Here is a 13,453-nt window from a genome sequence, read left to right as displayed (position 1 = left end):
ATGAAAGAATTATTTTTTTTTGTGCGGGTGTGGGGGGGGGGGGGAATTATGACTCTTATTATTGAATTGAGTAAATTTCTTATATAACCAGTTCGGCTGTGTACTGAAATAACAGTTTTCATTTTTTTTTCGATTACCGTCACATGATAACATACAAGTACATGATAAATTGTCGATACTTGATAAGTTGCAGTTGCTCAATAAGGTAAACTAGTACTTGTTAGTCGAATCTTTATGCAGTGATACTTGTTCTAATAAGTTGTTTATTTTATTTCTTTTGCGCCCTAAATTCATGAAAGAAATGTCGAATAACTTGTTATATAACTGTAAATAATATAAAAATATTAAAAATTAATTTTAAACAAATTTCTTTACACATTAGTTATTCTTTCACAATGCAGTCATTTTGACTGCTTTTGGGCAATACAGGTATATACTAAATTTCAGTCTTTCTAGTGTTAAGTGGCAGCATCAAGATGAATTTCTTTCCTTTGACATACTCTTTAAAAATATAATGGGGAAAAAAGCATGTCATATAAGAACTAGAGATAACTTCTTTTGCCCTTCACCACAGTTTAAGTATGCATTGAGAGATATATCCCTGATATTTTGCTAATAAATGAAAACTATGTTTTTCAAAATAATTGCTTTTAAAAAATATATTTTAAAATTTTTAGAAAGAGGGTAAGGGAGAGGGAGAGAGAAAGAGCAAACATCAATATGAGAGTGAGACATCAACTGGCTGCCTCCTGAACACTCCCTACCAGGGATGGAGCCTACAGCCATGTGCCCTGACCAGGAATTGAACCCGCAGCCCTTTGGTGCATGGAATGACGCCCAAGTAACTAAGCCACAATGGCCAGATGTTTTTAATGAAGTATATTTTATTTGTAAAAAGTGTATGTATGGACATAAAAATTGCACTGTTTACAGTCAGTCTAGAAAAAGGAAATGGAATGCTCACCAGGGTTAACAGTTACCAAACCTAAACAGAGAGCAATGCCATTTCCTCCAAAATAACTGACAGCTATGAAGATTTTGCTTATTTTTCTTTACTAAGGAAAGAAATATGTGGGTTTTCCTTATTACCCCTACCCATAAAATTTAAAAAATAATCTTGATATGTAATTTTCCTTCAAGCTAGTTTTAGTAGTCAATTTTTAAAAATGGGGATGTGAGAAATTCAGAATACACTGCTGTTTAAAAATTATTAAATTCCACTAATACACTGTCAATACCTATTATGTCACTTATAAACTATATGTTTAAAACTGTCTACATGTAATTATTCTAAATAACCGTGCACAATCCATATTCTTTTGTACATGAAATATATTGATGGTAAAATAGTTCATGTTTCCTAAAGGCAAACTTACCTGCGGAGTCCAATACAAAGTAGGGCTCAATCTGTAGAGTTTTCTTTTGTGGAAACTCTGAAGTGGCCTTGTTCGAGCTGCTGTACTCATGACAGTCAAGGATGGAGATTTCAATCTTGTCCTGTCTTTTCTCCTTTTCTTACTGTGCTTCTGGTTAAGAAACCAGCTACTCGAGGAAGAGAGCTCATCTAAATTCTCTGAAGTACTGAAATGCCATGAAATAATTGGGGAGTGGAGGGAATAAAACAAAACAAACAAACAAACAAAAAAGACAAAGAAAACTAAATGTAAATTGCCTTAATCTATTATGACAGAAGAGTATTCATTTTAGCCAACTTTGTGATAACAATTGGTGAAAGAATCTATATGAATGGGAAATTACATATTCAAGTTGTGGATATAATTTCTATTTCTATTTTCTCCTGCAAAACAAATATCCCATAGGTTAGAAATGGTCACATGGGTTCTCCAGTACTTCATGTATGTTACATTAGTGTTGTAACTATTTAAATCTAATGATTTTTTGCATATGGGTGAAATTACATAGGATTGTAAGTTTAAAATAGTGCTCATCTCATCACTGCATTAGTTGCTCTTAAGCACTACATACAATTCCAGTGAATTTTGAAACAAAAATGCAATCCTACTATATTTAGGATTTTCTTAAACTTCTAATGATACAGAAGTCATAATTATAAAATAATGAAACAGATTACACAAAGTACAATTAGAAAGCATATTAATTTTATAATTATTCTTCAAATTAATTTTTAAACATTGTATTTAAATATTTTAAAGCTCAGAACCGCAGGAGGAAGTTAATGTTTATACCATACAAATTTAACTTCCTTTATATCAGTACATATATAAAATAATTAAGCTTTTCAGGTATTACAATATACCAATTTCAACCTTACTGACATAGACAGAAGCTAGTCAATTTAGTATTCTCAAATCAACAAGTGAATCTGCTATATGTGATATATAAGTTCTAATCAATATCTAAGTTCTAAATGTGCTATTTAGTTCAAATAGAATCAATATTTAATGATAAATATAAGATGTGGTTTCTCTATAGCAATATTACTGGTTTTAAATCAAATCTATGGTTGCTATAAAATATTCTATTAGCTTGTGGATAAAACAAGTAATTGAAGAATGAGTGACACAGAAATAAGGAACAAAAAACAAAGGTACCTAAATGGCTTATGTTGGTAAAACCAAAGAAAATAATTAAATATCAATTTAGCAACTATCATACATTCAACAAATACATAATTGATTATGCACTATTGGCCAGGTCAGTATAGGAAAAAGAGCCTATAATAACTATTTCACTTAAAAAATATTAACTTGAGTCTGCAGAAAGCTCTAGTCAATAATGTTTTAAGTCCCAATTTATAACCACTCTAAAGATCTGAGAAAGACCTAACATAATGCTACTTTCAATTAACAGGTCCAATATATCCTGATGTTACTTTGTGTGAAATACATGTCTTACTATGGAAAATTTTAAGTGCATCACTGCTAAATAACAGTTTTCTTTTGAGAAACCATCCATGGAACTGGGCTATCATGTCAAGGGTAACCAGAAGGCGTAGATGATAGCCTTCTATCAAGTTGGGCACTTGGCAGGGCAGGTAGCTGGCACTGAATTAAGTCAAGGTCAGGAAGAAGAGAGGTTTCAGCTGGTAGTTGGTATCAGGGGTGATCAAGTCACAGAGCTAGGATCCAGGAAGGTGAGCATAGATCCAACACTAAAAAAGATTGTTTGTCCAGCAAGTTAGAAACAATTTTAGGAAGATTATACTGGATCCTTGAATGAGCTAAGAGCTCTTATTCTAGGAGCCTGAAGCAGTTAACTAACTCTTCTATTTATAACTCTTTCATTGTTGATGAACCCTTAGTTTCCCCCTTGTTACAGGAGGCTTAGTCTTAAAGAAGGTGAGCCACCATCTCCTCTTTGAATGATAACATAAGCTTTTGCACTGGCTAGAGGCTCACAAGCTGATTTAAAGAAAAGCTTGTCATTTGTGTCACTAAATGTTGTATTTTCAACTTTTTAAGGTAGCTAACATTATCATAGAAAAAAAAAGGTTAGTTTTATTCTTTTTCTTAATTTAAGTATGTTCCAAGCTGCAGACAATTCATCCTTAGATGACACTAACACTTTATAACTACTAAGGATCCTTGTAAAGTGTCACCAAAAGTTACCGTACTCGACCTATACACTGAAAACTACAAAACATTATTGACAAGTCAAAGAAGACACAAAGAAATGGAAAGATATTCTGTCTTCATGGTTTGAAAGAATCAACATAGTTTAAAACGGCCCTATTACCTAAAGCAATATACAGGTTTAGGGCAACCCCATCAAAATCCCAAAGGCATTTTGGGATTAATGAAGTATATCGAAAAAAAAAGCAGAACCAAAAAATCATCAGATTTCTATGGAACCACCAAAGACTCTGAATGGCAAAAACAACCTCAAGAAAAAATTTTTTAAAAAGAACAAAGCTGGAGTATCACACTGGAAGTATTGTTAAATTATATCACAAAATGACAATAAGCAAAACACATGGTATTGACAGAAAAACAGGAACACAGAACAATGGAACAGAATTGAGACTAGAAATAAACTCACATGTATGTGTGTGTGTGTGTGTGTGTGTGTGTGTGCGCAAATATATAAATGGGCAAATAATTTTTGACAAAGGAACCAAAAACATACTATAGAGAAAAGAAAGCCTCTTCAATAAATGGTGCTGGGAAAATTGGAAAGCCACATGCAAAAGAATGAAACTAGACTGCTATCTGTAATCATATATTAAAATGAACTTGAAATGGATTAATGACCTAAATATAAGACTTGAAACAATAATCTACAAAGAAGAAAATATAGTGCTAAACTTATGGACCTTGGTCTTAGAGAAGATGTTATGAATTTAGACCTCAAATGCAAGGGAAGTAAAAGCAAAAGTAAATTAATGGGACTATATCAACCTTAAAAGCTTCTGCATAGCAAAAGAAACTACCAACAAAATAAAAAGGCAATGAACTGAATGGGAGAAAATATTTGCAAACAATACCTCCAATAAGTGGATGATATCCAAATATATATAAAGAACTCATATAACTCAACACCAAAAAACCCCAAACAATCCAATTAAAAAATGGGCAGAAGACCTGAACACTTTTCCCAAGAAGACATACAAATGGCCAACCAATTTATAAAAAGATGCTCAACATTAAAAATAAGCATTTTTGCATGTTACATACTTCCTATACACATAATTTTTTAGTAGTTACATGACATTCCATCCAGTGGTTATATAACATTCCCTATATACATTTATTTAAACATTCCCTATAGCATTGGGTTTTAGACTTATATTAATAGAGGTAAAAAGAAGAAAGCCATTTTTTTTTTCTACTGCCATTACTTAAAAAATACAGCAGGGGATGTTTTGTTTTCTTACTGATGTTCTGTACATCTCTAATACATTCACTAATGTCATTCATATGCACCTAAAATTATGTTGAAAATTACAACCTGGAATGGGCTGCTAACAAATGATGTTTTCTCATAAGTGAGAAGTGACTATAAAATAGTATGAGGGTAAAAGAATTACTTTATATGTGATTAGTTTGCCAGTTTAACTGCAGTTTTTCAATTAGGATACCCAATTAGAAAGAATGGCTGCATTTCGTGCGGTAATTGCCATTAGTGGAAATAAATAGCATGGCAGTGATTCACTAAAATTTAATTTCATATCATATTCTGGGACTCATTAAAGCAAAACAAACAGCAGCAGCAACAATAAAAATCTAGACATTATTTCAAGCAGAAATTCACTTTCTCTGAGATAATACCCCACAGGGTAAACAAGGATCCATTTACAACATTTTATTTTCATTTTAGAGTCTGAGATCTAAAAACCAATAACTAGCTCTATGATAATAAAATGTAATGCTTCATTTGTATGAAGACTCAATATTTTCAGTTGCTCTGTTCCTGGTGACTCATCTCAGACCCTGCTGCCAAGATTAACAAAGCCAAAAACAACAATTCTGACTCTGGCAAATACTGCCGCTAAATGAGAAATGGGGGCTGGGAATCAATGACTAACAAGTGGACAAACAGGTGCCCTGGAAAATAATTAACCAAGAGAATTTGCTGTAGCGATTGTGAGAAAGCATCATTAAAATACTTAAAAACTGACCTTAAATACTTTTTAAAATTATGTTATACAGGCAGTTCTATGTGGTTCACTAAAAAAATATACAGAATAGGTGGCTAAACTTTAAAAACTCACAGTTTAAATTTCTTCTAACCTACTTATAAATAAAAACCACAACAAAATGTAATATAAAGCTAGGATATACATATATTTATTAAAAGATCTGCACTTATAAGAGTATTTATCTGGCAATCCAAGTATACAGAATACAGCTGAAATAGCAAAAGTCTGTTAAATAAACTAAAAAGATCTCAGTAAGCTCGTGCATGAAAGCTCACTCCTATTGCTGTGCTGAGGCCTTCTCTCTTACTAGGGAATGTCTCTTACTACATACAGTACAGATGCATCTACCATTTTGGTCATCTGACTTTCTAACCCAGAGTTAAATTAGATGAGAGGAAGCAGGACTGCAGGAAACAGCCCTGAGAGCAACAACTAAAATGTGGAAAAAGAAAGAAATATGGAATGCTTATTACCTGCAAAAAATCTTCAAAAACATTTCATTCATTCAACAAATATGTATCCATGCTCATGATGTGACTCTTACTGCTAGGAAAATAGCAGGTAGTAAGACAAATAAACAAAAAAGTCCTACTCTTATGGAGTTTACTTTTTCATCCAGGAAGACAGATAATAAACAACTTTAAAAAATAAAATATCACACTTATTTCACTTGACCCTCATAAGGAGACAGGATGCAGACTGTTCTCATTTCAACTGTGACTTATAAAGTTGCCTAAAATCACAATGCTACCAAGTGGCAGAGCTGGGATTAATCTCAGAACTGATTCCAAAGTGATATTCTTAATAGTGCATTTTCTTCATAGCACTTTATCAGGCTATAAAATTACATTTATTTGTGCAATTATTCGGTTGATACCATTTTCTCCTACAAACTAGACTATTCCACAAGGACAGAGACCACATTTTTTTGTTCAACATCGCAAAAATGGTATATATATCTGCTGTGCCCAATCCAATGCCTGATGCACTGAAGTTGCTCAGTAGGTATTTGTTAACGATTAAGTGAATTATTTTACAGATATACAACTATTAATATTAATAGCCCCTGAGGATGTGGTCATAGTGATGAGCCTGAGTTACCAAAAAATGGAATTAGTTCAGTATCATCCAAGAAAGGCAATGTGTAATAAATTTTATTAAAACAATTCTTCCCAAATGGTTTATTTTAAAGTTTTTGGCACCTGGGTACAATCATCATTCCTCCTACTGTCTTAGGTACCTTTTTCCATAATACCTTCTAGGTTACTAACACATGTTGGGTAATTTCTATTTACTAAATCTCTTGAGTTAAGCTAACATAAAATTATTATGCCCAAAGCAAAGCATAATAGTGGTGTTACAAAAAAATACACATTTTAGACTATATTGAAACTTTTATGTTTTTATTTTTCATGTGTTTGAAAAAAAGGGAATTCCTCAAAAATAAACATTTACTTGAAGAATATTAGCACTAGAAGCTATTTTAGAAAATATTTGTGTCCCAGTAAATTTAAAGATAAAGAAGTGAGATGTAAAGAAATGAATGACTTGCCCAAGGTCACAATATGTCTAAAACAAAAAGAATATGTAAAATGTGTATACTCCCATAACCACCAGTTACCCTAAAGCTACTAAATTATTTAAAAAAAAAACACTATATTTGAATAAGAATAAACAAACATTAAAACTTGGGGGGGGGGCGGTGAGGAGTAAGAGATTAAATACCCCAAGATGGTTTTTTCAGAAGGTATGTTTTAGGTAATATGAGAATAAAACCTAACAGTGTAAGTTACAGTATCCCATATAAGCTAAGCAGACCAAAGGATAGAAACTTTATATCTTCCCAAGAGATGTGACTCCCAATACTTGTATAATGAATGTCTTCAGTAATAGCTGGCCTATAAATCTTTATAGGACCCCAAATCTTTATCCTAACTCAAGCCACTTTGAAGCACTTTTTAAAAAAGTAACTATAGTTCTAAATCAATGACTAGTATGCTGCCCAAGGAAAGAAATAACAGATTGTATCTACAATTATTACATACATTATGTCATTATGTAAAAATATCAATGGCTAATATTATTAAGCTGTTTCTTCTGTGCCAAGCATTGTTCTAAGATATATATATTATCTCATTTACTTCTCACAGAACCATATACTGTATGTTTACTGTAGATAATCATATCTGCAAGACATACCTTTAACTCTTAGTAATCTGTTGAGTAATAAACAATATTTTAATAGATCTAACATGTACCTTTTAAAATAGTATGACTGTAGAAACTGGGTTAGAGTGAGACTAAATGACTGTCAAATGTTGGTTAAGACTTTATAAAACCTTTGGAACAAAGAGACTATAAATATTTAGATACCACAAGACTTTAAGAACACAAAGCAAATATATATTTATCATAATAAATTACTACATTTCCTGTTACTTTTATTTTTTTAACATTTTTATTGATTTCATGGAGGAAGAGAGAGGGAGAGAGAGATAGAAACATCAATGATGACAGAGAATCATCAATTGGCTGCCTCCTGCACACCCTACACTGGGAATCGAGCCCGTAACCCGGGCATGTGCCCTTGACTGGAATCGAACCTGGGACCCCTCAGCACGAAGGCCGACACTCTATCCACTGAGCCAAACTGGCAAGGACTCCTATTACTTTTAAATATACCTTTTGTCTCTATCTACAAACATTCTGCAACTTCCTAATTTTAACAACATGATCACAGGATTAGCATGAATAATGCCATTTAAATGTATTTTCAAAATTATGATGACCATTGTATTTTCTAGTTATCCTTTTTTTAAAAATTGATTTTCAAAGAGAGAGGAAGGGAGAGGGATAGAGATAAAAACATCAAGAGAGGAACATCATTGATCAGCTGTCTCCTGGACATCCTCTACTGGGGATTGGGCCCACAATCAGGGCATATGCCCTGACCAGGAATCGAACCGTGACCTCTTGGTTCCTGGTTTGACACTCAACCACTGAGCAACACTGGCTGGGCTCTAGTTATTCTTTTGGAAGTATATGATTTGTACCCTCATTTTCTTAACTTTTTATTGTGAAATATAAGGTACCTATAGATGAGTGCATAAAACATTTATTTTATGTTTAACTTGTAAATATGAAGCATCACCTACTTGTCTACTCTGTAATAAACACTACTCAGGTCAAGAAATGAAACATTATCAGCACTTAAGAAGCCTCACCCCGATATGGACCTCATCAAAAGTTAAATTCATACTTTTACCAGCCTCCTGAATAATTCAAGGACCTGAGAACAATTTATATTTACCTTCCTCCTGACCCATATGCTATTGTTACTAAAGACTTTTTAAAAAACTCCATTAGACATATTTTACTATTTGCTTACATACACCCACCCAGTTATTTACATTTTATTTGTTCTTTCAGCTCAATGACCTATAGAGGATCATCACTTTCTATGGCCTGAAGCACATCCTTTATCGTTATCAATTAACAATAACTAGAATCTACTAGTGACAAACTCAGTTTTAATTTATCTGAAAACATTTGTACTTCACATTCAGACTTCAAAGATGTTTTCTCTAGATACAGATTTTCTAGGTAAACAGTTATTTTCATTCAACACATGGAAGATACCATTCCACTCTGACTCCAATTATTACTCTTGAGAAGTCAGCTGTCAGTTGAATCGTGGCTTTAATCAAGGCATCGTCTTTATCCTCCAAGACCTACCACTGTTGCTTTTAGATGTTCCCTGGGTCTTTCTTCTTCTTCTTCTTTTTTTCTTTCTCTCAGATTTTCTCTGTATTTTTAGGGGTAGATTTCTTATTTGTCCTGGCTTCCTGAATTTGGTGTCTTTCATTAAATCAGGTAATTTTTCAGCCAGTACCTATTTAAATATTGCTCCTGCTTCATTCTCTATATCATCTTCCAGGTCTCAAATTAAGTCTCATATTAGACCTGCTCAATGTGGTCTCCACAATTTTTAAATAACTCTGTGCTTTCCATTGTTTTGTCTCTTTTCCTACATTCTGGAATTTGTCTTCTAATCTATCTTCATTAAACATTTTCTCTTCAATGTGTTATTGCTACAAACTTACTTAGTTTTTAATTTCAATATTTTTTAGACATTTTATTTGGACCTTTTTCAGATGTGCTATGTCACTTTTATAGTTTCTTTCCTGCAGATATTTTCAAGTTTATTGTTTATTTCTAAAATCAGTACAAGCACTGTTTTTTAAATAATCAGTTTGATCATTCTAAAATCTGAAAACTTTATGAACTCTTTTTGCTGTTGTTTACTCTTTATTCTCACTCTTATTGCTCTGTCTCCTCAGATGCTTGATTATGTTTGACTGTGTACTAATCATTGACCTTGAAAAATTAATCCTGAGAATTTCCTGTGGCTAAGAAAGAAGGTGCCTTCCTCCAGAGAGAATATGCATTTGCCTCTTCATCTATCTTATAGTATTAACCATTCCAGAACCATTTTAAATTAGAGATTCCTTAGATAACTCATTGATGAAAATTCCATGTGAAAGTCCCTACCATAGTCAGACCATCTCAAAAAAATATATATGCTTTTTTCTTTTAACTTCTGCTCTGCTCAGCACCAAGGCAAATCTACCAAATGGTACCCAAGCAGTGGAAAAGGAGAAACAGTTTACCTTCTGATCACATTTACTGTAAGGATATAGCTCCTGGAGGAGGGTTGTCCTAGCTCCTCTTCCTACCATATACAAGGCCATGGCTTTCTCTTCCTCTCACCCTACAAACTATTAAAACTTCATTTGATTTTTCTGGATTTAGCTTTGATATTTCTCTTTCTTTCTCTCTCTCTCTCTCTCTCTCTCTCTCTCTCTCTCTCTCTCTCTCTCTCTCTCTCTCTCTCTCTCTCTCTCTCTCTTTCCACACAGAGCTAACAAAACCTCAACTAAATTTTGTCAGAATTTGGCCTCAGACAAAATTTGATTGCTGTGCTTTACTTAGTTTTCTGGATGCTTGTTTTTTTCTTAGTTTGTGGCTTAGAAATATCATTAAAAACATTCACTAATTTCTCATTTTCAAAATAAACAATAAAATACTATTATATAATCCAGCAATTCTACTTTTGGGTATATATCCAAAACATTAAAAGCAGGGACTCATACAAGTGTTTGTATACCCATGTTCATATTCATAGCAGCATTATCAGCAATAGCCAAAAGGTAGAAGCAACCTGAATATTCATGCAAGGATCAATGAAAAAATGAAACATGGTCTAAACATAAAATAGCCTATTATTCAACCTTAAAAAAAGAAGGGAATGTTGTTGACACATGCTACAATATGCATTAACCTTGACAACATTATACTAAGTGAAATAAGCCAGTCACAAAAGGACAAATACTGTATGATTTCACTTACATGAGGTACCTAGAGTAGTCAAATTCATAGAGACACAAAGTAGAATGGTGGTTGCCAAGGACTGGAAAGAAGGAAGAATGGGAAGTTATTGTTTAATGGGTGTTTCAGTTTAGGAAGATGAAAAAGTTTCTGGAGATGAATGATGGCGATTGCTGTGCAACAATATGAATGCACTTACTGCCACTAAATTTAAAAGTGATTACAATGGTAAATGTTATATTATATACATTTTACCAGAAGTTTTAAAATTCTTATTCAAATGATGAATTTTCTTACCTTCACATTTACTTATATATATAAAATGAAGTGTTTATATGCTTAATAGGGACATCTTCAGAAAGCACTTTGTGTCAAGTCTGAATAACATTAAACAGACTAAGCCTTTACTCTTGAAAATCTTTGAATATGAAAGATGTTGACTTCATATATAATTATATGTAAAGAAAACAATAACAACATATTGGAAAAATAGCAAGATATAAGAAATAAAACTATGCCTCAATTTGACATTAGTCACAGGGTCAAAAGGCTCACAAATACATAAATTACACATTGCTTCAATACAGATACCTTTAAATAAAGCTTTTTCATAAGTTACTATATGACTATAACCTTTCATTAATTTTCAAAACTACTGTAATATCCTCAAATGAGAGTAATGTAAAATAATCCGTTTAATTTGTAGAATATCACTACTAAGCATTTATTTTATAAAAAGGTGAATTAGAGGATACAATTTTAAATTCTTAACTAGTTTACCAATATTAATTAAGTACTTTTTAAAATATAGTTAAGGGGTTTTAAAAACACACACCTAGAAATCACGTAATAAATATCCTTTTCCAGGGATGGGCTGCTCATGCTACAATAAGAGGGGGAGAACAAAAAGAAGGAGCAATGTCTTATTTGTTAATGTCTATCCATATCTTTACCTAACTCCTCCAACTCCATTTCCCACTCTTACTTTGGCTACAATCACTTTATGGACAACTGCATCTACACCCATCTTAATCTCTTTCACGCCACTCTTAAGAACAGGTCCCTCCATCATAAGTTGGTGATATGTAGTTCTACATTCCCCATCTCTAGCACTTTCCCTTCCCTTTATTTTAATAAAGTTACATTTCTTCCACCTTTAAAGAAAAATACCTTACTTGACCTTGTACATCCAATTCATAACAGAGTAAACTACGATACATTTCAGGACATTTCTTTGGCATCTAACACAACTACCACATAGTCTCAAAATTTACCACTTTTCATTTAGAGTCATTACTCTCTTATCTGCAATATATTCCAATTTCTATGTTGGTTTTATGGAATATATTTTATGGCAGATATTGTCATGTAGAATTTTTACAGAAACTTTAAACAGACCAGGAGTATTTCCCAAATCTTTTGCTTCACACAGCAGTTTACTGGTTATCTGTCAGCAAAGCATTTAAAATTTGCTCACTTTCTCTTTGATGAAAAGTAGCTATATTATATTTTCTAGCAAATGTTAGATAATAAAACAATATTTCTTTGAAGGGAAATATAACATTTTGATTAAAAATGTGAAAACAAATGCTTTTTGAAAGAAATTTTTTATATAGAAAGTATTTTGAAAAAAGTGTTGATTGTTGCCAAAAATAAATTAATAAGTTAGTAAAAGTAAGAAGATTAATTAAAACACATATCAGCATACTTCAAAGAGGTAGAAAACAAATTTTTATCTACTTTTAAATCTATCAAACAAAGAATTTTAGTAAATTTGAATCTGTTACAAACTTTCAAAAATAAACCTTCCAAATACTTTACAGGAACAACTATTTGATAGCAGGAAAAATGGCAATTACTGCCTGGTTTCAACAAGAACCTTTGAACTATTAGACAGGATTGAAAAAGTAAGATTTAGTAAACACAGCCAATGTTACATTTCTTTCATTTGGATGTATGTATCTTTACTAGGTATCTTTTTCAACTATGACAGCTATTAAAAATCAATAGGCAAACAACTGCATGTAATTCCATTATCATTATATGATATTTTAAAAAATTACACAGTTCACTACAAGCTCTTTAAAAGTGGTGACTTCGTCTTTTTCATCTTTGTATCCCTAGGACTTTGACTATATGGCATACACCAAATAGTTATACAATAAATACTCTGTGAATGAATGACCAAATATTCAGGAAAATACACTAAAATGAAAATATATACACACACTCACACACATACCTAAGTATGCATGTAATACCTAGTTAAGTAAACAAAATATTACCTAAAATGGGTAGCCTAAAATCACAATGCACATACATCAATTTGATGGTGTTAATGGCTCAACTTGTAATTATAATTTCTTAATTAAGGTATGTTCTTGCCAGAACCGGTTTGGCTCAGTGGATAGAGCGTCGGCCTGCGGCCTGCAGACTAAAGGGTCC

The 13,453-nt window shown here is 32.4% G+C and overlaps 1 protein-coding gene across 1 annotated transcript in view; it reads right to left on the bottom strand.

Annotated features, from left to right (window-relative positions):
* KANSL1L (KAT8 regulatory NSL complex subunit 1 like) overlaps positions 1 to 13,453 on the bottom strand; it is an 83,637-nt gene that overhangs the window by 43,681 nt on the left and 26,503 nt on the right. The window contains exon 5 of the mRNA XM_006778941.2: positions 1,377 to 1,581. Within this exon, the coding sequence (XP_006779004.2) occupies positions 1,377 to 1,581 (205 nt within the window). The remainder of the gene's footprint in view (positions 1 to 1,376; positions 1,582 to 13,453) is intronic.

The sequence above is a fragment of the Myotis davidii genome, unplaced genomic scaffold (assembly GCF_000327345.1).
Source record: "Myotis davidii unplaced genomic scaffold, ASM32734v1 scaffold268, whole genome shotgun sequence".
NCBI lineage: Eukaryota > Metazoa > Chordata > Mammalia > Chiroptera > Vespertilionidae > Myotis > Myotis davidii.
This window is presented reverse-complemented; position numbering and strand designations above follow the sequence as displayed.